Source organism: Cyprinodon tularosa, unplaced genomic scaffold (genome assembly GCF_016077235.1).
Source record: "Cyprinodon tularosa strain WSP-4 unplaced genomic scaffold, ASM1607723v1 ctg682, whole genome shotgun sequence".
NCBI classification, from domain to species: Eukaryota; Metazoa; Chordata; class Actinopteri; order Cyprinodontiformes; family Cyprinodontidae; genus Cyprinodon; species Cyprinodon tularosa.
The window spans coordinates 314,422-341,002 of NW_024039432.1; the positions used below are offsets into that span (position 1 = coordinate 314,422).

Sequence of the window (26,581 nt, forward strand, 5' to 3'; positions counted from 1 at the left end):
CAGTGGAAGAGTCACTGCAGACCAACATATGAACGCAAATCTGAACAAACACTTAAATTTGCAAAAAAACAAAACAAACAAAACAAATAAAAACTGAAACGATTCCAGGAGTCAAACTCCTGTATTTAGCTGATTACAGCAATAAGAGTCCGAGTAGTCTTTGTTGCAGTTTGGCTACTTTCAGCAATGCAAATCTAAGTTACTGATACAAAATGGGTTTTCACAAAGTCCTGCAGAATTTCAGAATTCAAAATTAAAAGAATGTTTGGTTTTGTGAGAAAAACGTGATACAAGAAAATAGAAATGCTAATATTGACCAATGGATTGGTCTATCCCAACAATAAACTATCAACAGGCTCTGTTGCTATTGTTGGTGGTTTTAAAAATAAAAATTATTATAATTATTTTAGTTTTTTTGGAGTTTTTAGGGCACTAGTGGCTCGTTTTTTCGACAGTAGGCTGACAGGAAAGAGGGTATGAGAGAGAGGGAGAGACATGCGGCAAAGGACCACAGGTCGGATACAAACCCGGGTCAGCCGCATTGAGGACTAAGGCCTCCATCGTGCGCACCAACAACTGCAGCACAGAAGCACGCCCGACTCTTTGCCGTTTTATTGATACTGATCATTTAAAAACTTATAAAGGCTTATAAAATAATCTTATAAAGGATGAGTAGAACAACAGCACAAAGCTGGAAAGAAAAAGAACCCAAATTGAATTTTAACAGTATAGATGAGTGCACTTATTTCTGGTGCCCAACCTGCCCTCTATGCACCAGAAGCCTATTGGGGTTCACCTTTGGCCTTTTGTCACCAGTCTGCAGTAAAGCAACTCAGACGTTGGCTCCAATTTTCTTATCAGCTTGCTGCACATGTCTTTACAGGCAGGCTGTCACCGCAGGAATTTCTACTAACTATAAATGACTGAGCTCTTACACTACACACAGCTAAGGTGGATCTTAGTTCCTTAGAAAACACTTTGTGTAATGGCTTCATCTGTGGACAGCCTCTCAGTGATTAGCCTATTAAAAAAGGTGACAGATGACAGCAGAAGAAAGTCTTTTATCTCTTTCTATCTTTTTAAATTAAGCTAAAACATAGAAATTCTGTTTTTATGCTACTGTAGACTGGAGAAACACAGTGCTTGTAGCGTTTTGAGTGTAGCTGCTGTGCAGCTCAGCATACTGCCTACTTCTCAATATATTCTAGAAAGATTTCAAGGCAAAGGCCAATATACAGTAGAGAATGACTGCAGCCTGAGAGGAAAGTGACAAAACTAGGGCTGCAACAACGAATCAATAAAATCGATAAAAATCGACTTTTAAAAGCGTTGGCAACGAATTTCATCATCGATTAGTTGTGTCGCGCGATTATTGCGTCATCCGCCGCGCCGTCATCACTGCCTCTTGACTGAAAGAGGAAGAAAAAAAAATACGGCAGAGCGAGTCAGCGCCGCAGGTGCAGTGTTGCCAACTCCGCGACTTTTCAGACCCCTCCAGCGACTATTTTTCAAAAAAGCGACTAGCGACAAATCTGGCGACTTTTTTCGGTGTCACTGGCGGCTTTTGGAGACTCTTACGTGAAAGCATGCATGTTCCTACTCTGCCGTGGGGCGCCTCCCCCACCCCAACCGCGTTTTCCCGCAGGAGTCCCTCTCAGTCAGAGCCTCAGCGTCCAGACTGCAAATGAAGCGCGCATGCACCGGGATTGACGGCGCAAATTGATCACAATAATTAAAATAGCCTGCGCTTTGTAAAGCGAAAAAAGTGATAACATGCAACTTTTTTCAAAAGAAATTAACATGGCACGGAACCACCATGTTTGTTTGGTTTTAAAGAGGGGAAACGTAACGTTAGTTTCTCAGGTAGCTCATCTGATGCTTTCCTTACCGTGTTAGTAGGTTACAGACAGTGATAAGGTTGGCTACTTATTTTACTTTTAATTTCATTTGAATTAGCTTAAGCAGCGTTTATATTTACTTTATAAATAAATTAACTTGCAAATTATGAGGGCAAGACTTTTAAAGTTTAAATCTTCTGGCAAAGATAAAGTAAAGATGATCCTGCAATTTATAGAAGTAAAGCAGAATAAAATCCAGCAAGATCAGTAATATGTCAATTAATTATATGCCACATTCCCATGTAAATATCTGTCTTTGGAGGATGTGTTTTTTAGCACCCCTAGTTCTCTCATTTTTATTCCAAATACAATTTATAATTTGAATCACAGGGCTATTTTTATCTCTATGGTTCAGTATTTTCTCAAGTAGCAACTTTAACTGCTGTACTTTCCTGTCTTAAAAGGCAGAACTCTTCTAGTCTAAAAAAAACTCATTTGTTGAAATGGGGGGCCTATTGTTTGAACCCCTTAGAGGCTTTTAAAAACAAAAATGTCTTTTTTTGCGCTTTATGAAACAAAGTACCCTATATTTTGTGGATGTACAGCTACATTTCTCATGTAAGTTTGCGTAGTTTTAACACAAACATTTATTTTTCATATTGCACCAGTACAGTTAATGAGCAACCTGTACTTGTGTGCTTGTTTGTTCTGTCTAAAATGTTTATTTTGGAATAAAGAGGTTAATATAAAAAATATTTTTTGTCCGATTCATCGATTAATCGAAAAAATAATCGTCCGATTCATCGATTTTTAAAATAATCGTTAGTTGCAGCCCTAGACAAAACATTCTCAAAAATAAAAGCAAATGTGTGAGGTGTGAATTGGTTTTAAGAAGCCTTTACTCTGATACCCTAAAATAAAATTAGATGCAACCAATCACCCTCAAAAGTCTCCAAATACATAATCTTCATCCACAGTAGTGTAATTTTCTATCAACTGTTCTGCGAAGGCCTCAGAGTTTTGTTGGAGAACATCTGGGTCAATAATTGATCCATCATTAAAAACATGGGCATCAAATTAACTGACTAGTACTGTTATAAAAAGCAACCAAGAGGGTTACTCTGGAGGAGCTGCAGAGATCTACAGCTCAGGAGGGAGGTTCTATTGACAAAGATTTTGTTTTTAACAAGCCTATTTTCTATTTTCGGGCTTTTTATTTATGGTCGGCGACAAGCCCTGTAAGAGACACAGATACTCATGATAGAAGCTTTCTAGTCGGCAATGACAGTGGCGGAAAAACGAAAAAACAACACTGAACATCATCCTAACACCAACCACATAATGTGGTGGTGGCAGTGTCATGCTGTGCAGAAGGGGCAGGGAAGCATGTCGTAGTTCATAGAAAGTTTGGTAAAGTTAAATACATCACAGCTTCAGAAAGACTGAAGTGGAACTTTCCGTTCTTTATATTTAAGCATAGTGATGAGTTAGAATGGCCCAGTCAAAATCAGACCTAAATCTAGATGATAATGTGTAGCTAAATTGAATTGAGAGGGGATTTTGCGTATTAAATAAGAGTTTAAGCATATTGTAAACATTTGGACTATTATCTACATCTCTATTAACCTGACTCCGCCAGATGGATTAGCTCCGCATATCCATCTGGAAACCTTCCGTAGAAGTAACTTTGGGAAGGGGCAAAAATACAGGTTAGCTGATTGGCCTATGTTGGTGATAGACGGGCCAAATAAACCAATCAGATCAACGAAGCATATGACGTAACAGAGTGACGACGAAGAGGAGCCAATTGATAGATCAAACTCTTGCCGAAACCAGTCGGGGAAGAGCAAAAACATCTTTTACTCTGAGAAAAGCCTCCAGAGCAGTGTTTTGCTTTTCTTTCAGTGAAGAAATACTCTGTAATTCCAATAAAACTTGCTCGATAGCCCCGCTAATGCTAGTTTCATCGGCTGAAGCCGCCATGTTCTTTAGACTGAACTGTCGCGCTTCTCGTTGCGTCACACCTCAACCCGCCTCAAAGCCAATGCTGATTGGACGTTCGTTTGGTGAACGGCTCCAAATTTTCGTCAACGGAGTCTCCAGACTGATTAGCGAGTGAAATCTTGAAAGCTTGTGAGATCAGGATGGTCTCACGAGGCTACATCTCTATTAGCTGGTAGAGAAATCATCAAAACGTAGATGAAGCAATGACTGAGGTGGACTGAACACGTATACAGCACAGCTTTAAACGCACACCGTGTAACTTTTAGCCACTAGGGGTGCTAGACTTGAAACTTCCCATATTTTGCTTCTACAAAACATCAAAAACAAAGCTTTTTGACTGCATACTAGGAGCAAAGTGGTAACTTACCAGCCTAATAATAAAGTTGAGAAAAGAGAATCGGTTTTACATCCGGCTTCTTCTTTCTGCCTGAGCCAACGAATAAACTTTTTTCCAAGTCAACTCTTGTTTTTCCTCAATCACTTTCACGTCTTCTCTTTTAGCCTCCTCAGAAGGTTTAATTCTTTCCGTGCCTCAGCTGTGACCAGTAGTCGAGCGGCGCAAAAATAGTAGAGCTAAAGCTTTAGCTCCATGGCTATATAAGAGCCTGTGGGCATAAAGCTACACGTTCTTCCAGGTCACTTGACCTGGCCAACGATAGTGCATCTTCTCCCAACTTATTCGGTATTTCAAGAGGGGAGCCCCGTTTCTAGCATTGATTGTGTCAATGGCTGTATATTGGCCAGTGAAATCATTTAAAATAACTTATATGGGTCAACTCTTTAGGTGAAAAGGTCAGCTGTGTGCCTTTAAGAAATTATTTTTTAGAAATAATACATTTGTCTCATAACTATGCAATGCTTTGTGTTGGTCTACTACGCTAAAAGGCATTAAAGTCGTAATGTGAGAAACAGTTTAACGGTTTGTAATACATTTGAAAGACACTCAAACCTTTCAATCATGCAGTCCGGTTATTATTTTTTTTTTTACATTTTGCCCTTAAGCAGTTTCATTTGTTGCCTGCAACATTGTATGTTGTCAGAAACCAGCCACTTTGTAAATGAGTTGAGTTTCCTGCAGCAATTTTCAATAATTCACATTTAGTGTTCACTGGATTGTTGTGTTCCCCGTCCCAGGATTCAGTCCCAGGATGTGTCTTTATTTTTTAAAGCTAAATTCCTCCAATTCTTCCCTACAGTGTACAATGCATCTGTTCATCTTTTTCCCAAAGACATCCACACTTCCTTCACCTTTTCCTTTTTAATAGTCTGTTCAAGAATTAATCAGAAAGCCTATATCCCACAAGTATCATAATGTGTTGTTGTGGATTTAGTTACATTTTTATAATTTTTATTTATGTCTAATTTTGACATCATACTGTCTTCCCATTTTTTCGCCTGCATAGTTGAGATTTAACGTAAAACTTTTGTTCCCATATGCTATCAAAATTAGAGACCAGAGAAGTTCCTCCAGTTTTCACTTGTAAAGTTCTTATGAGCAGAAACCAGAGAAAGTGTTTCGGAAATGGAGTTTTCTTTTACTGCGTGGAGCAGAGAGCAAGGCAGTGCAGCCCCTCCCCCACTTGTTGCTGTACATTGGCTACTCCCAGACTGAAAGAAGCCCTCCACATTTTACACATGCTTGTCAGAAAAAATCTCGGGAGAATCAAGGGTGGGGAATCCATCACCTAGGCCCCTCTGTAAGCTTCAGAATCCTCTACAGCAGTGTTTACCCAACTTTTTTAGTTTGTGTACCCTTTGAACATTTTTTTCTTACCATGAGTCCCTCTAAGTTAAAAGTACCGATAATTGTCCAAAGGTGGAACATACAATAACTGATTATAAAAGAATATTTACTTAATTTTTTTAACTTGAGAATTTAATTATTCTGCATTTTATTTTTTACATCGTAAATAAAAAACATAAATATGTTGCCTGGAAGTTAGTAAGGAATTAAAAAAATATAATAATAATCAAAAACTATTATAAATCTATATTTATAAATCTGGAGCTCCTCTGAGTAACTCCCCTATAATCACATTTATACTTGATGAATTTGGAACAAAAATTATAGTCAGACTCACTCAATTAGTTTTACTTTGTTTTCATCAAAACACCTGAGCTGCTTTGATGAGCTCTGATATGCAGTAGTCTAGTTGTAAAAAAAAAAAAAAAAAAAAAAAAGGAAGGGGGATGGTGGATCCCTTTTTTTTTCTTTTTTTGGAAGGATAAATGGCCTAATTAATTTAGTCTATTAACCTAAAGCAATATGCATGGTCTGGTTGTTCCATGTCAGATACACCGGTTATTGACCTTAACCAAGTCAGTCCCTGCCCTGCATGGCTATCACTGCCCCTACAGAGTTAGGGACTCATTTCCCACTGGGATCAGCTTCATAATCATGGTAGGACGCTTCTTTGATTTTATTTATTTTGCTCAGGCTTGTAAGCCAACAGCTTTTGCAAACGTTGAAAGGGTGATATTATTGTCATTACTGTTACTAGTAGAAATTTTACATTCAGAGAGAAATGTCACAGGGGATGGTATGGGTGGATGGTCATTAATGAAAGGGATTGTAAGTGATTTTTAAGATTTTTTTAAGAAGGGGGAATCCATCCCCCCTCAACTCGAGTACTGCTGATAGCTCAGTGTGGAAAACAGCAGATCCCAGGCTGTTCTCTACATCCAGGCTATTCTCTACATCCAGGCTATTCTTTACATCCAGGGTGTTCTCTACATCCAGGCTGTTCTTTACATCCAGGGTGTTCTCTACATCCAGGCTATTCTTTACATCCAGGCTGTTTTCTACATCCAGGCTATTCTCTACGTCCAGGCTGTTCTCTACATCCAGGCTGTTCTCTACATCCAGGCTGTTCTCTACATCCAGGCTGTTCTTTACATCCAGGCTGTTCTTTACATCCAGGCTGTTCTCTACATCCAGGCTGTTCTTTACATCCAGGCTGTTCTTTACATCCAGGCTGTTCTTTACATCCAGGCTGTTCTCTACATCCAGGCTGTTCTTTACATCCAGGCTGTTCTCTACATCCAGGCTGGTCTCTACATCCAGGCTGTCCTCTACATCCAGGCTGGTCTCTACATCCAGGCTGTTCTCTACATCCAGGCTGTTCTCTACATCCAGGCTGGTCTCTACATCCAGGCTGGTCTCTACATCCAGGCTGGTCTCTACATCCAGGCTGTCCTCTACATCCAGGCTGGTCTCTACATCCAGGCTGGTCTCTACATCCAGGCTGTTCTTTACATCCAGGCTGTCCTCTACATCCAGGCTGGTCTCTACATCCAGGCTGTTCTCTACATCCAGGCTGTTCTCTACATCCAGGCTGTTCTCTACATCCAGGCTGGTCTCTACATCCAGGCTGGTCTCTACATCCAGGCTGATCTCTACATCCAGGCTGTCCTCTACATCCAGGCTGGTCTCTACATCCAGGCTGTTCTCTACATCCAGGCTGTTCTTTACATCCAGGCTGTTCTCTACATCCAGGCTGTTCTCTACATCCAGGCTGTTCTCTACATCCAGGCTGGTCTCTACATCCAGGCTGGTCTCTACATCCAGGCTGTCCTCTACATCCAGGCTGGTCTCTACATCCAGGCTGTTCTCTACATCCAGGCTGGTCTCTACATCCAGGCTGGTCTCTACATCCAGGCTGTCCTCTACATCCAGGCTGTTCTCTACATCCAGGCTGTTCTCTACATCCAGGCTGGTCTCTACATCCAGGCTGGTCTCTACATCCAGGCTGTCCTCTACATCCAGGCTGGTCTCTACATCCAGGCTGTCCTCTACATCCAGGCTGGTCTCTACATCCAGGCTGGTCTCTACATCCAGGCTGTTCTTTACATCCAGGCTGGTCTCTACATCCAGGCTGTTCTCTACATCCAGGCTGTTCTTTACATCCAGGCTGTTCTCTACATCCAGGCTGTTCTCTACATCCAGGCTGTTCTCTACATCCAGGCTGGTCTCTACATCCAGGCTGTTCTCTACATCCAGGCTGGTCTCTACATCCAGGCTGGTCTCTACATCCAGGCTGTTCTCTACATCCAGGCTGGTCTCTACATCCAGGCTGTTCTCTACATCCAGGCTGTTCTTTACATCCAGGCTGTTCTCTATATCCAGGCTGTTCTCTACATCCAGGCTGTTCTTTACATCCAGGCTGTTCTCTACATCCAGGCTGTTCTCTACATCCAGGCTGTTCTTTACATCCAGGCTGTTCTCTACATCCAGGCTGGTCTCTACATCCAGGCTGTTCTTTACATCCAGGCTGTTCTCTACATCCAGGCTGTTCTCTACATCCAGGCTGTCCTCTACATCCAGGCTGGTCTATACATCCAGGCTGTCCTCTACATCCAGGCTGTTCTCTACATCCAGGCTGTTCTCTACATCCAGGCTGGTCTCTACATCCAGGCTGGTCTCTACATCCAGGCTGTTCTCTACATCCAGGCTGTCCTCTACATCCAGGCTGGTCTCTACATCCAGGCTGTCCTCTACATCCAGGCTGTTCTCTACATCCAGGCTGTTCTCTACATCCAGGCTGTTCTCTACATCCAGGCTGGTCTCTACATCCAGGCTGTCCTCTACATCCAGGCTGTTCTCTACATCCAGGCTGTTCTCTACATCCAGGCTGGTCTCTACATCCAGGCTCTTCTCTACATCCAGGCTGTTCTTTACATCCAGGCTGTTCTTTACATCCAGGCTGTTCTTTACATCCAGGCTCTTCTCTACATCCAGGCTGTTCTCTACATCCAGGCTGTTCTTTACATCCAGGCTGTTCTCTACATCCAGGCTGGTCTCTACATCCAGGCTGTCCTCTACATCCAGGCTGGTCTCTACATCCAGGCTGGTCTCTACATCCAGGCTGTTCTCTACATCCAGGCTGTCCTCTACATCCAGGCTGGTCTCTACATCCAGGCTGTTCTCTACATCCAGGCTGTTCTTTACATCCAGGCTGTTCTCTACATCCAGGCTGTTCTCTACATCCAGGCTGTTCTTTACATCCAGGCTGTTCTCTACATCCAGGCTGTTCTTTACATCCAGGCTGTTCTCTACATCCAGGCTGTTCTCTACATTCAGGCTGGTCTCTACATCCAGGCTGGTCTCTACATCCAGGCTGTTCCTCTGCTTGGGTTGGATGTGTGTCAAAGCTGAAGATGAACTCAAAAAAATACTTTATGGCTGATAAAGGCTTGTTTAATTTTTCAATTGGGTCCTCACAAGGCAAAACCGATCCCATCTATATCTTATTTTCCTACCTAAAAAAAAAAATCTTTTCATGTACCCCTTGCAATGCACACGTGACCACTAGGGGTACCCGTACCCGAGCTTGGGAAATATATAGGGGCAATAAATTTTTGTGATAATACTGTCATATGAAATATGATTTATTTAATTGTTTGAAGTTGTTCTTAAGTAACTGTAGCTGTTAAAGCACGCCAGGCAATCATTGCCCCAGAAATATCCTGTAGTACCCACAATGAATCATAATCTTTGTATTTTTCAATGATCCATCCATCCATCCATCTTCCTTCGTGCTTATCCCAAGCGGGGTCACGAGGGGTGCTGGTGCCCGTCTCCAGCTGTCTACGGACGAGAGGTGGGGTCCACCCTGGACAGGTAACCAGTCCATCACAGGGCAACACAGTGACAAACAGAACAAACAGCCATTCATGCACACACTCAAACCTAAGGAGAATTTAGAGAAGCCAATTTGACAATGAACCAATGCAAAAGAAAAGGGGAAAAATATAAACAATCAACCTGACTGGATGATCTGGTTGAACTGTAAAGTGCCTTGAGATGACATGTGTTGTGAATTGGCGCTACAGAAATAAACTGAAAAGAATTTACTGTTTAGACATAAATTATCATGACTAGAAATGCATCACAATAATGATAAACAATATGTCCTCCCCTATTACTAACCAGACAATGTTGATCATTATTCATCATCATGACAAAATTCTATATTCTTTTCCAATATTAAATCCAAAGCCTGCAGTGATCTGATTGAAAAAAAAAAATATATATATATCTAGATCTTAAAGTATGTTCCATTACTAATATGAGATTATATTTGTTTTGTTTCTTTAAGATTGTTGTAATACATCTTTGAGTGTCTTATAATGGTGTAATATAAGTTTGATATATTAATGTATTATTTTGTTTGCATGCCGTAGTTCTTTTGTCACAATAAGAAAGCCCATCAAGATTAAAATAAAAGCAAATTAAAGATAAAAATCAATAAATATAACTGTACTAATGGCCATGTTGCATTATACACTATATTGCCAAAAGTATTTGCTCACCCATCCAAATTATTGGAATCAGGTGTTCCAATCACTTCCATGGCCACAGGTGTATAAATTCAAGCACCTAGGCATGCAGACTGTTTTTACAAACATTTGTGAAAGAATGGGTCGCTCTCAGGAGCTCAGTGAATTCCAGCGTGGAACTGTGATAGGATGCCACCTGTGCAACAAATCCAGTCGTGAAATTTCCTCGCTCCTAAATATTCCACAGTCAACTGTCAGCTGTATTATAAGAAAATGGAAGTGTTTGGGAACGACAGCAACTCAGCCACGAAGTGGTAGGCCACGTAAACTGACGGAGCGGGGTCAGCGGATGCTGACGCGCATAGTGCGAAGAGGTCGCCAACTTTCTGCAGAGTCAATCACTACAGACCTCCAAACTTCATGTGGCCTTCAGATTAGCTCAAGAACAGTGCGCAGAGAGCTTCATGGAATGGGTTTCCATGGTCGAGCAGCTGCATCCAAGCCATACATCACCAAGTGCAATGCAAAGCGTCGGATGCGGTGGTGTAAAGCACGCCGCCACTGGACTCTAGAGCAGTGGAGACGCGTTCTCTGGAGTGACGAATCGCGCTTCTCCATCTGGCAATCTGATGGACGGGTCTGGGTTTGGCGGTTGCCAGGAGAACGGTACTTGTCTGACTGCATTGTGCCAAGTGTAAAGTTTGGTGGAGGGGGGATTATGGTGTGGGGTTGTTTTTCAGGAGCTGGGCTTGGCCCCTTAGTTCCAGTGAAAGGAACTCTGAATGCTTCAGCATACCAAGACATTTTGGACAATTCCATGCTCCCAACTTTGTGGGAACAGTTTGGAGCTGGCCCCTTCCTCTTCCAACATGACTGTGCACCAGTGCACAAAGCAAGGTCCATAAAGACATGGATGACAGAGTCTGGTGTGGATGAACTTGACTGGCCTGCACAGAGTCCTGACCTCAACCCGATAGAACACCTTTGGGATGAATTAGAGCGGAGACTGAGAGCCAGGCCTTCTCGTCCATCATCAGTGTGCGACCTCACAAATGCGCTTCTGGAAGAATGGTCAAAAATTCCCATAAACACACTCCTAAACCTTGTGGACAGCCTTCCCAGAAGAGTTGAAGCTGTTCTAGCTGCAAAGGGTGGACCGACGTCATATTGAACCCTATGGATTAGGAACGGGATGTCACTTAAGCTCATATGTGAGTCAAGGCAGGTGAGCAAATACTTTTGGCAATATAGTGTATGTGCAGAAAAGGTTCACACTTTTCTGCTTTGAAGGAAAGCTGGTTGGCCTTTTTTCTATTCTGGTATATTTGAGAATAATTACTATGAATCTTCGGGATCTTTCTCAGGTAAACATTTATGAAAAATGTATGAACACCTCATCCATGATGGTGACGAGCTTAATGAGCTGCAGTTTTTACTCAACGGTCAGAAATATATCCACATGCTGAAGGTGCAGAAGGGAAAAGGCTAATTTTTCCTGGTTTTATCAAAGCATAAACCTGTGAGAGACTACTATCGGTGCATGGGGCTCCAGCTTCCTGTCAGCCTTTTGGTAGAATGTGAGGTCTGGGTGTAGATCTCCTGCAGGCCATTGTTTCCACATCCTCTGTGGCCTGGGTAATGGCCCACTGAAAACAGCCCGTCTTTTGTCCCCGCCTCCCTGTCTTTGGAGTGAGATGCCATGGTACCGCTCCCTCTTTGTGGTTGACGGGAGGATAGGGAAGACGTGCAGGACTAGGAGGAGCAGGAGGGAGGGGGGAGGGCAAAACCTGCCGCCACCAACCCCGTCTCTAATCAGCGGGGGAGACGAGTCACTCAGGGCCGGCCGCTAATGCAAAACCGTGCGAGTGAGAGTGTGTTAATCCTGCATGAGCAAAGCAGGGCTCAGCTCCAGCTTCTCTCAGCAGGGCATGATCAGCATTACTGCCACTCATGAGAGAGACCAGGCAGAGAGGCCAAGTCGGACCATGAGCAAACATCCTCACCCCTGCCACAGAAGCACACACACACACCCTCGCCACACTTCAGTAAACATCACTTCTCATCATCTCACTGGAAACAAAAGAGGCCAATTGTTCCCAGGACCGAAAGTTGACACATGCCACTGAAGATGCTGCTACAATGGAGGACAGAGATGCCCAATACAATGTGGGTCTGTGTTTCTAGATGCAGCGACGAGACCTGAAGATCAGGGCAGGAAGGCCGGACATTTGCTTCTCAAATGCAGACGTACGATTCTTTTTACCAGTCTCTCCGTCAGTCTGCTGAGGCTTGGAGCTGCAGAGAGTCTTCTCCCTCGCAGAGTTCCTCCTGGCGACACGAGGTGATTAATGTGGCTGCCATGAGTGGGAGACAGTGCATGTAATCAACTCCCAGCCTGTAATCACCTTCCATTCCTTTTCATTTGAGGTGAATCGCTGCAGTCGGAGCTGCTTAACTGGTAGAGAAAGGGTCAGTCGGGTAGACGGGCCACAGGAATCCCCCTAAAGCTCTTCCTTTGCGCTGCCAGGAACGATACGTCTGGGGCAGTTGCCTTAGGGTAAAACTGTCAACTTTAACAAACTCAAATTTAGAAGCAGCCAACAAAGTCAGAGGATTACGACCCTCAACGTGTTGCGATACAGAGAACGAAGCGGTTTGGGGTCTCATTAAGTTTTATAGTAATCTTTTACACACGGCAATTAGACAAGACTCGTTCTTCAGCGAGCCCAGAAATGCTCCTTATGTTTAAGCATCTTAATTAAACACAGGAGCCCATTTTTCATGACACCCTGCCGGCTCTCAGTGGGAAGCATGTCTTTGTTGTGTGCTCTGAGTCTCAATAAGCCTAAAGGCAATCCTTTCAGTGCAAGATATTTTTCATCTCTGGTCTTTTAGAAGCAGCACCAGATTCCAGGGCTGGTAAAAACATCACAATCCCATAGCAACTTTGTCGTTAGTTGCCACCCTGTGCTAGTTATGTAAATCCTGCAGTATTTTTATTAGGTGACAAACACAGTAAATGCATCAGGATAAAGAGATTACTGGCATACATAGAATACTGTGTTACTGTGTAACTACAGAACTTGTGTTCAATTCTTCTGCAAAAATAAATAAAACATATTGATTGATACTTTACACTTTCTGCAAAAGTTTAGTGGAAGATTTAAAAATAAAAGTGCTCTTGTTTAGCCTACTAAACTCTTGCAAACATAAAATCTAGCAAAAAACAACTGCATGAATTGTTTATGGTTTGTCAGAAGAGATGCTACAAGCTATTTTGTGATGGAAAACTGGGATTGAACACACCGTCAACAGAGTGACACAAAGGTTTGGCCGTACCATATTTTAAGAATGTCTTTGATGAGAAAAGAAAAGCTCATCAGTGTTGATTGTGACCTTGGATAGAGCCGAGTTCAGGGTGATCCAAGAACAAAAACCTGTATAGTTAATCGAGTCTGGAGTAAAGCTTCACCTTCCAACAGCACCACTAAGGCAAGGTTAAAAATCAAGGTCCAGGGACCCTTTTTCCACTTAAATCCCTGCTCTTTTTCGCCCTCAAGTTCCTCTGTTGTCGCACAAACTTTCCCCCACTTTCTCACCGCCTCGGCTGTATCTAGACCCACAGCTAGTTCCTGATAGTCCCTCTCGCGTTGTGGTGTGGAATAAGCTCACTGCGACACACTGCTGGGGAGGATAACCAGCCTTTTAGACTACAAGGTCTGAATCTACAAAGCACTTCAGCTGAAACTGAAAAGTAGGGTTGGACAATAATTCTTATTGATTAACTTCTTATATTGATATATTCTATATTTATATTTCTTATATGATATTGATGTTATACGATATGATATTAATGTAATATAATTAATTTTTATTATAGTGATTTTTCTCACGTAGTCTTTCAGGATTAAATGTGTTCGTCTCCTTAGACAAAATATAAAAGTATAAAAGTTTTAAGTGAAATAAGGAAATGTGTTTATAATCGCATGCTTCCTCTTCTAATCCATATCAGTGGCCTTGTTTTTCTGGTTTTGTTCCTGTCCGGTTCCTGTGAGGAGACGGACAGGTTTTCCTCTCTACCTGTCCACATCGTGTTCTGCCCCATTCTGGGCTTTGTATAAAAGGATGTGATAAGTTTCCACTCTTCACTTATTTAATAGTGCTGCGTCTCCAACAAACTTACAAAGATCAGATTGATCTTCTCTTAATTCATTAAAACAATGTCTTAGTCCTTTGACAATTCTATTTCCATAACAGTCGTCATCGGCATCAATGCTCCAAAGTGCAGCTGACTCCTTTATTTAACTAGAAAAGCACTCTGAGAGCGCAGACATCCACCAAGCAGTTAATTTTGCCCCGTATTGAGACTTATGCTGAAAATCATACATGATGTGGATCATTATCAAATGTTAATGAATTGTTCCAGCAGACTGCAGCATCATGAACCGCCGGCCCCACAATGCCTCTCCCCTCCAACAATACAGGCCGTCGTGATACAAAATGGCCCCCATTGCTTTACCTACATCAGATCGCAGCATCAAGCTGTTTTTATTCATTCGCAGAAAGGGTATTTCGTATCCTACTTCCAGCATGGACACAGACAAACCGATGCTTCTCTGATCCCGCTCCACCGCTAACTCCATCCACAGGTTCCTCTGATCCTTAGCGGCCCTCTGTTCATGTCCAGCAGTTAGCCTCAAGAGCCTAGCCTTGGCCTGCCGCCGTCTCTACCTGCTCAGTCTCCCATCTTCGATGTCACACTGTCCTCCCTACATGAGGCTGCAGCCACTCTACCCTACCTTTACTCCTCTTTCCGACCGGTGGAACAATCCAACCTGCTAGTTAGCCTGGGCCAGCTGTGCCCTCTTCCAGGCCATCAGTGGTGTTTCCCAGAGTGCATCTTTGAGCTGCCCCTGTCCTCCTCAGCTCTCTTCCTGAGCTAGCAGCTCTTATCTTTTTGTAAGAATATGTATATATATTTTTTCAATACTATACTCGAAAGATTTCATCGACAAAATTATTTTGTACAGGCATCTGTTGTGGGTATTCTTGCAGTTTGAGGCTATTATATTGATATTAGAAATATACAGCATCCACTGGAATTAAGAGATATAAATTGTGACACATTTGAGCTCAATTGTCCCTCCTTTTATTAAAAACAAAATTATGCTATGCTGTTCTGAAATTTATTTCTGCAAAACTCTGCTTCTCTTTGAACATACAAAGCATAAATTTGTCGATGTAAGACTAAACATGTATATAAAAAAAGGGTCCCAGGAATATAAACACTGTTGTAAAGATAAAAACAAACTTAATTAAGATCTTCTTCATAGTATATTTGGAGTTGCTTAGTTTTAGCTTCCAGACCATTGGATCCACAGCAGGGATTCTTCTACCATGCTGGGCACAAACAAGCCCTGAGGCCACAACATCACACATCTGGAGTGACGGCAGTGCATTAGGATGAAAAAGTGGATTCGCTTTGGGAGATCCAGGCAGGCTGACAGCGCCTAGCAAGCATTCCCCTGCTCATTGTTATTCAAATCAGAGGCGACAGCACACAATCAGAGGGCAGAGTCAGGGTCACGGCACAGCCAGGAATGAACGCAGACAGGCAGAAAAATAATCCTTCTTTTCAAAATGCGTACACATACAGTTAAACAAGTGCTAAGAAAAATGTCTATTTTATCTACATACCACAGAAACACACAAAACCTTCTTCTCAGGGTCTTCTGAGGATGCTCATTTATCTGCAGTCTGATAGGCACAAAGTGGGGCAGACAGGATGGAGGAGGTGGGACACCATTAAATCATGTCTTTACGATTGCGCAGGACAAAACACAAACAACCAGACACAAAACCAACCAACCAACCCACCATCCACACCCTGGTCATTGCTTATAAAAAGACCAAAAAACAAAAAACGAAAGACAAGGGTGAGTATCAAGATATCCCTGGGTTTAGGCATCAAGAAACCTTACTGCTATTATAGACCCCGAATGAAAGACGTAGATAAACAGATAAAAAATGTTTTCATCACAATTTTCCAACAATAAAAAAAAATGGTTGAGCATCAACGCAACATCAATAGAGCTGAATTAAACTAAAGAGCTACTCCCTACGTCTATTATCAAGTTGTTTTCATAGGACTACAGTGACAGCGGTAGCAGATAGCCTGACTGACCAGAAGGTATCGGCTTCTTCAAACTGCTTTTCAGCAACAATGCGGATAAACTGTGTCTTTAAGATGTTTGCAGAGAGAATCGGCTCTTATGCAAAATAGGCAGAGCATCAACGATGGTTTAAGTGTAACCAGGTACTGGGAGTTCATATCACCCATTCCGCTGATAAAGTGGCCCTGGACTAGACACAAACACTGGTAGATGTCTGAGTCAAGCAGACAGAGAAAGCTAATGCAAACACAAATCACCATGCCCTAGTCTGTAATCAAGAGCGCTACAGCTCCTATAATTACTACTAAACATTCATTTGGATATTAACCTTAGGCCGCTGAGATATACGCCGTGAGCGGTGTGAAATTTGCACTAATCCTTTAAAAATAAAAAATAAAGTCTCTCACTCAGGACTTCACTGATGACTAACCCTCTGATGGAAAACAACATCAACTTCTCCATCTTCCTCCCGACCTGTCTGCTGGGTTTCTTGGTTTTAATAAATTCTAATGTTCCTCTCAAACCTTCACAGAAGATCTTTATTTAAAATAAGATTAGATCACATGCAGGAGGAGTTTATTAAGCACTTAGGTAGCTTCTGAAGGCATTGATCTGGAGCGAAGGAGGCTAAATACTAGGGGTGTAAATAATAATCGTTTTGTATCGATGCATCGATCCAAAAGCCGACGATCCGATGCATTGACACGTCCGCAAGAGAATCGATTCATGTTTTTTTTTTCCTCCGGTCTATTTTTATCCATTTACTCCTGGGCGTAATTCTCCCTCCCGTGCTGCGCTGCCGCTAAACCTAATTTGCCCTCCTACCGCGCTTCCTGGTTATACTCTTACAGCAGTTTGTTGCAGCAAGCTTCACACAGACATTTTTAAATCATGCTCAGTATAGAAGCGTGGTTTGAGCTACACACTGTGGGTCTAGATACGGCCGCGGCGGTGAGGAAGTGGGGACGAGTTTAGTCCGACGACGGAGGGACATGAGGGCCTAAAAGAGAGATTCAGCTGGAAAAAGGGTCCCAGCATTCTCGCGCACCTCGCTCTTCTAGCGGGTCAAACTTCACGCGTTGTTTTCCGCAATTTCGGTCATAAAAACAAAACAAGCCAGCCTCCTGTCTGGTGCACTGTTTGCGGTCAGATACAATCTGGGAGAGGTGCAGCGGAGCGTCTCTCAAGGGGGCGGTGACGTCGACACTCTGGAGCCTTCTTCTTCTTCTTTTTTTTAATGGCGGTTGGCAAACAACTTATAGGTGCATTACCGCTACCTTCCAGAATGGAGTATGGACCAGACAAACTAAAATACCCGTTCTTCTTAGAAAATTAAAAATACTCCCAAAAACTACATCCCCAGATTACATTTGAAACAATTCCCTTATATCTAGTTTTATTTTTTTATTAGTTTTAGTTTTTTATTCCTGTCTAACTCTCTACGCAACATCTCTCTTTCCTGAGTATATTTATTACATTCTAAAAAAATATGTTGGACAGTTTCTCTGGAGCCGAGGTATTGCATTGAACTCTTTACACTGATATTGTGCAGTATTTTTGCAGTATTTTTTGATGCAACTTTTCTACTTCTGTTATTTGCTGTTGTTTCTAAAGAAAATGCATAATGATACTACAGCTTTCATTGATTTATTTCAAACTTGAAACTTTGTTTAGCCTGTAAGGTGTAAAAAAAAAAATTATAATAATAATAAAAAAAATTAACCGATTACTCGATTAATCGAATCGAATCGTGGTGTATTCTTGAGTATCGAAAATAATCGAATCGTTGGGTCAGGAAATCGATACTGAATCGAATCGCCATGATGGATGTGATTTACACCCCTAGAAATACTCAAAGCATGTCACACTTTTGGGATTTCAAGTTCAAAATGTATTGCAAACTCTAGATTGCCTTTTTTTGTTGTTTGGTGCTGCCTAGAGTGAGTCTAGAACAAAATATCCCTATAGAACACACTGAAGTGAGCAGTCATATCTACATTAATGCTTGGTTTAGTTAAACCAAAGAAAAACAGCTGACTGACCCTCTTTTGACCTCTAACCTGAAAGCCCTGAGCATAACACAACAACCCTGTCAGGAAACCTTAAATCACCTTTTCAATAATCTCAGTTTGGCCCCAAAAAAACCAAGAAAAACTACTTGTAAGGGTGTACCTTCCACTCTAAGACAAGAAACAGAGACTCTTTCTTTCTTTTTTTAATGCAAACCATCCAGAAGCCAAAAATGTTCCACTCATGCACCTAATCAGGTTTAACCAGTCTGATGACTTGAAACCCCCCACCCCCCCGGAAAACTCACAACTCAGTTTGTTTTGTTGCAACAGGAAGGGGGCTGTGACTCTTTCGAAGCAGCCTGGGCAATTAGCATTGACTGAAAAGTAAGTATTCCCCAAGGACACAGCTGCTCGCAGCTCAAGTCAAAACACACACAGTTCGTGCTGTTTACCACAGATCAAGCATCGATATCCCAGGAGTCAAAGTAAGGTTGGTGAGATATTATGTCTTGAAACTAAACCACAATGCCATCAAAACATTTTAATGCCCCTTGACCTTTTTTTTTCCCCCTCCAGCATTTTATTGTCATTACACCATCACAACGAAATAAACTCTTTGCATTTTTTGAACGTTGCACGCAGCTACAGCACACGATGCTTGCTGTCGCACTGTACAGCCCAACGCTCTGGTGCAATCTACCTGCTCACACTGTACGTCTAAAAACCACGTCGGACTCAGCTTCACAGTAAGATGGCGCTACTGGGACTCCTCCATGCGGAAGCCCAAATGAGTAGAAGAGGAATATGGAGTTCATTAGAGTGAAACACGCTGCCTTGGCAATTTGTGCAATTTTGTGCTGAAAGCTCTAAAAAGAAAAGGTGACGACGTATTTGGACAAAGACATGACTGAGCAAACATGGCTTCTATGATCTGTAAATTTTACAGCAAGATCTCCATTTCACCCGCACCCCCGCCATGCTTCTGTGTTTTTGTCTGAGAGGAAGAAGAATCCTTGTTTGCGCACTGAGCGATTAGCCCACGATGACCGCCTGAAGTTTAAACGTTTGATTTTCTCCTGATCCTGATCAGTAGGTGGTCGTGAGAGGCTGATCGCCCCTGGTTATCCCCTGTACACAAGATGCATAGATCAGGCTGAAAGTCGGCCTGATTGAAAAATTCTCGCACGACTGAAAAGTCGGCCCCAAAAGGGAAAAAAAAAATCGTACAGTGTACTTTAAGAGTCTGGTATGACTATATGTTAACATTGCCTGCCATACACCTTAATAACATGGCATACTTTACTCCTATTTTAACTTGTATTAGAAACTTTTTCTCTTGTAAATGCTTGCTTACTATATGTATCCCTACTCTGATTTTCTTTTCTGCAGAGTTGTTGAATGCATATTATGGTATTTACAAGAGAATCCAGAGGGGAAAAGTGAGAGGAAAAAAGATTATATATTGGGGAACATGGGAGGTGGTCCTGAGAGGCTGATCGCCCCTCGTTACCCCCTGTACACAAGACGCATAGATCAGGCTGAAAGTCACCCCGATCAAAAAATTTTCGAACGACTGGAAAGTTGGCACGAAAAGGGGAAAAAAATCGTACAGCGGAAGCCTGGCTTAAGGGTCTTTGCTCAGGGACCCAGAGTGGCAGTCTGTGGGAGTGGGTTTCGAACTCATACTTTTCCATACTTTGTCATCAAACTAATCTTTTTGGGGGGATTATTATCAACTATTACAATATGAGGTGCATACTTATGAAGCGCAAGCAAAAAAAACATAGTTGCTTTCTGTTTTTTTTTCTCAAAATAAAATATCCAAAAGTGAGTACACTTTTTACAGAAACATCATCTAAAAAAATACACCTGTGAGGAAGGCGTGGTAAGGAGGAAGTGACTGGTCATAGCAGAAGGCCCTGTTTGCAGTTTAGAGTGTAGGAGAAGCAGCAAAATGCACAAAAGTAAAACAAATTTTAGCCTAGTTTGAAAAAAGTTCATGTGACTAAATACTAATTCTGTAAGGAAAGGGAATTGGGTCAGAGATGATGGGAGGATAGACAAATTTAAGTACAAAGAAACCCTGCAAGAAGAAGAGTTGGAGGCTGCTAATGACCCATGAGGAGGGTGATTTAATTTTTGTTTTAACTATATAAATACGTATTGCTGCTATGATTGATATTTAATTGGAAAAACTAAAGGCATTGTAAAAATGCTTTTAATTTGAAGGGTGAGCAAAGGAATTCTAAAAATGCTTTTAATTTGAAGGGTGAGCAAATATGGTCTTGTTGTTGCAATAGATCATACTTTCAGGTCAATAAAAAACATTTTGATGTTTAAATAAACTGCACAATCATCGGCTATTCTTATTTTAGATTAAAGCTTAATTCATGAACCAGGGCTGGACTGGGTCCAAAAAATTACGGTTTTTGGTGGTCGTGGGGAGATATGCAGCATACCAGATGACATATAGGCAAGTTCAGAGGATTTATAAAATAAATACATAGTGAAAGGAAAAACTCAAGTGTAAAAAAAAAAAAGTTTATTAAAAAGGCTGATAAATATTGAGTGACTTATCTTATCCTATGATTTGTTATTTTAAAAGAAATGTTTAAAAAGACATTGTTTGGAAATTCTGGCAGTGTAACGACCAAATTTATGTATTATGTTTTTAGGGATGTCATTTATTTTAAATCCTTTGATTAGATTATCATTTGGTAAACAAAATAATAATTAATGATAAAAGATGTTTTTAATATTATGACATCCAGGCATCTGCCCTGGATTCCCAATGGCCTGTCCATCCCTGCATGTGACAGGATGGCCCAGTCAAAGTCCACAGCTAAATACAATAGAGGATGTTTGGAAAAAAATATAACTACTATATAACTCATTTGACTAAGCTTGATGCTGTCCAATCCAACTTTGTTTATAAAGCACTTTAAAGTTTCCCAAAGGCCAAAGTGCGGAGCAGAGAACAACAGCAAGCCATAACAAATAACAGAGGGCTTCATTTCAACAAAAATAACAAAAGCATAAAATACATACTGTACAACACAATTAAAATAGGAACTACAAACGTCTGTAATAGAAAATAATTTGACATCAAATGATGAGATCAACATCTCACAGCAAAGGTAAAAAGGTCAGTTTAAGGGGCGATTTGAAAACAGACTGTCAAAAAAAAAACATTCAAAAATCCACTGTCTGAAAACAACCATATTAACTCATGATTGAATATATTTAATCTCGAGTTTGTCAAGTGACGAGACGTCGCAAACTCCTGACAGCTATAATATCAACATTTTATAGGGCTAGTTACTGTTTTTGATCACTTGAATACCCCTTATAAATGGAGTCCCTGCGCGTCCCTCATAATTAGATGAGCCCTTGAATGATACATTTCCTACTGTAAATTAAGTTAAAAAAGCAAAAAAGTAAAAAAAAAAAAAAGGGTACAAAGCTAATTTAAAAGTTAAAAAGTAAAGTTCAACGTTAATAAGACTAGAAAACAGTTATATTTAGATTTATAAACTAAAGACTGTAAATGCCAGTGTCAGCATTAAAGCCTCTAAGGTTCTGTTGGACCAAAAAAAATGTGTTCCTTTCTCTAAATTGGTGTTTCTTGTTATTACATTGACATTCATTTTTTCCATTAAAATATCCATATTGTTTAATGTTACAAAGGTAATAAGGTCTTGTTCTGGATTCCAATAACACTATTGGCTTGAAGTTGATTTTCAAAGTATTTCACTGAGTTAAGAAAAAAGAACAGGAATTTAAGCTTAATCTGTTGCCTCTGTGTGACGCATTAACAAGTTCTCAGACAGACCCCAGCTCCGACAATGTCTGCCCTTCTCTCCCTATTCCTCTCCTTCATCCTTTTCCCAGGCCTGCTTGCTGACCAAACAAATCCTCTGCACAGTCACCAGCCTGACCCAGTAACCTGCAACGCTTCTATCTGCTGCCAAGGAGCAGCCATAAGCTCCCCTGCTGGTGCTCAGAGGGTGGCAGCGGAGGGGAAAAGTGAGCCGTCGGCCAAGCATGATGAATCAAGACCAAAGAGGAAACCACTGGATCTTTTTATTGGTAAGAGGAGATAAGAGCACTTTGAACATCATGTCTCTGCTTGTAATGCTGCCTCATCTATTTAGGCAAATGAGTTGAGCTGCAGGCTCTGCAGCCGACAATATGGGGCGCTGTTTGTAAAGTTAAGCAGTTAAAATTAGGAGCAATATTTATAGTTATTTAGGACATTTTAGCTCCAAACTAAATATTAGTTAGGAGCAAAATATTGATTTAAAAAAAAACAACTAAATATTTAGTTTGGAGCCATATATTTATTAAAAAAATTAAATATCTAATTTGCAAACTAAATATTTAGTATTTGAGCTTAATATTTATAATTAAAAAAAAACTAAATATTTAATTTGCAAGCTAAATATTTAGTTTGGAGCTAGATATTTATTTAAAAAACTAAATATTCAATTAGCAAACTAAATATTTATTTTAAAAAAATGTAATTAGCTAACTAAATATTTAGTTTGGAGTAAGATATACATTAAAAAACTAAATATTTAATTTGCAAACTAAATATTTAGTTTGGAGCTAAATATTTATTTTAAAAAGTAAATATTTAGTTTGGAGATAGATATTTATTTAAAAAACTAAATATTCAATTTGCAATCTAAATATTTATATAAAAAAGACAAAATATTTAATCTGCAAACTAAATACTTTGTTTGGAGCTAAATATTTATAAATATATATATATATATGAAATTTGCAACCTAACTATTTAACCCCAATCTAAATATTTATTTAACAAAATAAGATTTTTATAACTGAATGATTGACATAGTGAATAAATGAGTAATAAACCCCTGATTTTTCTCTTGAAACAAGCTAAATAACCATAAATATTGTTCCTAATTTTTGACTGCTTAACTTTAGTAAACGCTCCATACTACAAAGCATTAAAGTATTACTTCAGTATCCAGACAACTCTAAACATGAGAATAAAAATAAAACTTACCCCATGGTTTCCTTTGAAACCGATTGAGGTCTGATTTTGTAGAACACCCTGTATGAGATAAGAGGAAGTAAGGAAAGAGCAATTAATGCAAAGTATAATTCCCCAAATTAATCCAGCAAACAATTATGCAGCAATCTGTTTAAAGTTGATGTTACACAATCAATAGAGCCTCTCAGACAGCCTTCCTTTCAAATCAGATAAGAATCCATGTTTCTATACAGGGATCTTCTGCAATTACCATCAGCAGGAAGGAAAATAGCCCAGTTTTCAAAGCAACAGTTTGTTTTCTAAGATAATCACAGGGTTCTGTCCCACTTTCCTGTGGTGACTTATGGTTCTGGGTAAAAACAGCAGCAGCTGTGCACTGACAGCAGGCTCCAGCATTTATGCAACTAAAAGAAAATTAAAATTTACACTGACATCAAAGGGGGTAACAAATACAGCAGCTGTGAATGTATTACAGGAAAAATGCAAACTTTTAAAGATGTGAGAAAAAGAAAAGCTCCAAAATAAAACCTCCCCCTGTAAAGGAGATTTTTTTTTTTTACACAGACAGTACCTTGATGTTTTGGTAAGCCTCCAGCGCTCTGATTGCTGTATCCGTCAGCTTGACGTGGTAGAGAGAAATGTTGGGGCTGCTTCTGGTTGTTTTTCCACAGCAGAGCCCATAGCGGTGCTCCTGCCTGAGTGAAGACATCGCTGGCTCTCCTCTCTGCCGTCCAGTTAGAGCAGCTTTCCTCTGTCAGCCCGGCGTCACTGCGCGGGCGGGGCCATAAGGCAGACCGTTTTAGCATACATTTGTTGCACCTCGACATGTGAAGACTCAATTCATAATATTAATAGTATGCATAGACATATTGACCAGGATGAGGCCCATGTTTTATCCAGGGGCGGATTTAGGAAATTTGGGGCCCTAGGCAAAGACAGGCAGGGGGCCCTCTGAATTGTGAAGAAAACACATAAAGCAGACCCATTATACAGATCTAGAAATTTTATTAAAATAGACATACATTATTTGTTCTTGGTTTTGTCCCTCTCTTCATGTCCCTTTTCATGTTGTTTTAGTCTCTATGTTTTGTACTCAAAAGTGTCTCAAAAGGAATGAAAGATTTTTTCCAAGCACTAAGCTCACTTAGCTGATTTCTAAAAAGGCAACGGAAAAAGTAAATAACCGTTCTTCTTTTCACTGTAGACAAGCCATGATCTGCTTCTCTGTTCTCCACATTTCATTCGGATGCAATAATAGCTGCATGAATCATGACAGCAGACAAGATGGAGGAGAGGAGGAGGCGGGATTACCAATCTACTTGCTCTGGAGAGCAGAGTTCGCTGCATTTATATGTTGTCGTCAAAGTCTAAAGTAGAAGATAGATTTTGTGGTAGATAGATTTTTGTGGTAGATAGATTTTCTAGATTTTGTGGGTTTTTAAAAATAAAAGTGCTAGAGGGGTCTGAAAAGTCGCTAAATATAGAGAAAAAAGTGCTAAGTTGGCAACACTGCTCTTCGTATCGTTTGCTTTCAAATGTTTTGCTGAACATGTGCAGCAAATGGACTGATCCAATGTGGTGGACATTGAAGAGATGGGCTGAGACACACTTAATATAAGAAGCGTTCTGATGGCATTTTAGTGAAAGGATTTTAATCAAAAACATAATTAATGTGCACAAATAAGGACTAGTTGTATGAAGCATACATGCAATTAGAGTTTTATGGGGCCCCCAGGAACTTGGGGTCTTAGGCAACTGCCTAGTATTGCCTAATGGCAAATCCTCCCCTAAATTAACAAAAAATAACACACACAAGGGGAAAAAAAGATCAAGAGTGCATTGCTTGATTTATTAAGCAAGCCTCAAAGCCAAGGTTGCTCTTCTGATCTAACAGATAAAAAATGTAGTCCTATTTCAGTACAGCTTCAGCTTAAAGATGATGGTAAGTTGTAAATAATTGTTAAAGTAAATTGTCTGGGACAGTCTCTTAAGAAATTGATTTGGAGATACCCTGCCAAATCAGATCTAAAACTTTTTTTTAAAACATAAACTGTTTTTTTAAATAAGTGCAATTGCCCTTAAACTGAACAGATACATGTGATTACTTGCTAAAAGAATGAGTATGTCTGCTCTTAAAATAAGATAAATACATATTATGCACTTGAAATGAGATAATGGGGATTTATTTTTAATCAATTCAAACATAAATCATCTTATTCCATCTGCAAATTGTCTTACCTCCTTAAAATAAGGAAAAATTTAAATTTACTTCCTGGAAAAGTGGACCTAATTATATTCAAATATTTGCTGTGTGTGTTTTCTGTACAGGGTCCAGTTCTGCAGGGGCACTGGCTCCTGTCAACCCCCTAGAACCGCCCATGCCTGTAGCAGTGTGTTTTACAGAAGGTCTGCAGAAGCCTCTAAGGAAAACCTGATGTTGTCTCACGAAGAGGAGGTTTTGGGTTGTCCCTAATGTTTTTCGTTCAATGATGAATTCTTCAGTGTAAAATCATCCCCAGAGGTTCTAGAGGATCTCAGAGCAGAACGGACCTTCTTTATCAGCTCTTTAGCTTCTTTTTAAACATGGCTCATGAAACTGTGAGTGGACAAGCCTAACAGCAGCTGTTCACATCTGTTCTGAGTATTCAGATCACAGAAACGTTCCCATGTCACAGAGACGACTGTCAGCTGAGCAATAAAAAGGATCTTTTCTGCGCACAGCACAGACCCATTCAGTTATAGCAACCATGTGATAACTTAAACATCCAGTTGGTATAGATTATTATTAGCCATTAATTCCTAGCTCTGTGTTTTAACCTATTTGGAAGAACAATCAGAAAGAGGCTACTGCTAAATAATACAGTAGGACTTAAGAAAATACAGCACCACAGCATAACGCATCTCTAGCTGTATGGATTGCACTGCCTTTATGGGACAATCAAATAATAGTTTGAGTCAATTACTTTGTTAACCAAGAAAGGGTTAAATCAGCTTAAAATAAATAAATAAAAACTGAATAAAATGGAGAAAAACTAATCAAAACAACAAAAAAGAACCCACACATACAGCGTCCCATTATCAACTGGTGAATAAATGCTCAATGATGAGACTATTTGTTTTTCTGTTAAGGAAAATTTTAAATGATAAACAAGCAGCGAACCTCAGAATATTAAAGAAAACTTTTAAAGTGTTCAAAATGACCGAAGGCAGTATTCATTTTTGCAACAGTGTTTGCATATTTTTTGTTTTAGG

General features: G+C 40.5%; 1 protein-coding gene across 1 annotated transcript in view; it reads right to left on the reverse strand.

Moving 5' to 3' along the window:
* Positions 1-24,077, reverse strand: part of LOC119771629 (RNA polymerase II elongation factor ELL-like) — a 48,741-nt gene extending 24,664 nt beyond the window's left edge. Inside the window, exons 1-2 of the mRNA XM_038267728.1 lie at positions 23,901-24,077; positions 23,342-23,389 (exon numbers count right to left, since the gene is read on the reverse strand). Of these exons, the coding sequence (XP_038123656.1) occupies positions 23,342-23,389; positions 23,901-24,038 (186 nt within the window). The 5' untranslated portion in view covers positions 24,039-24,077. The remainder of the gene's footprint in view (positions 1-23,341; positions 23,390-23,900) is intronic.
* Between the last annotated feature and the right edge of the window lie 2,504 nt (positions 24,078-26,581).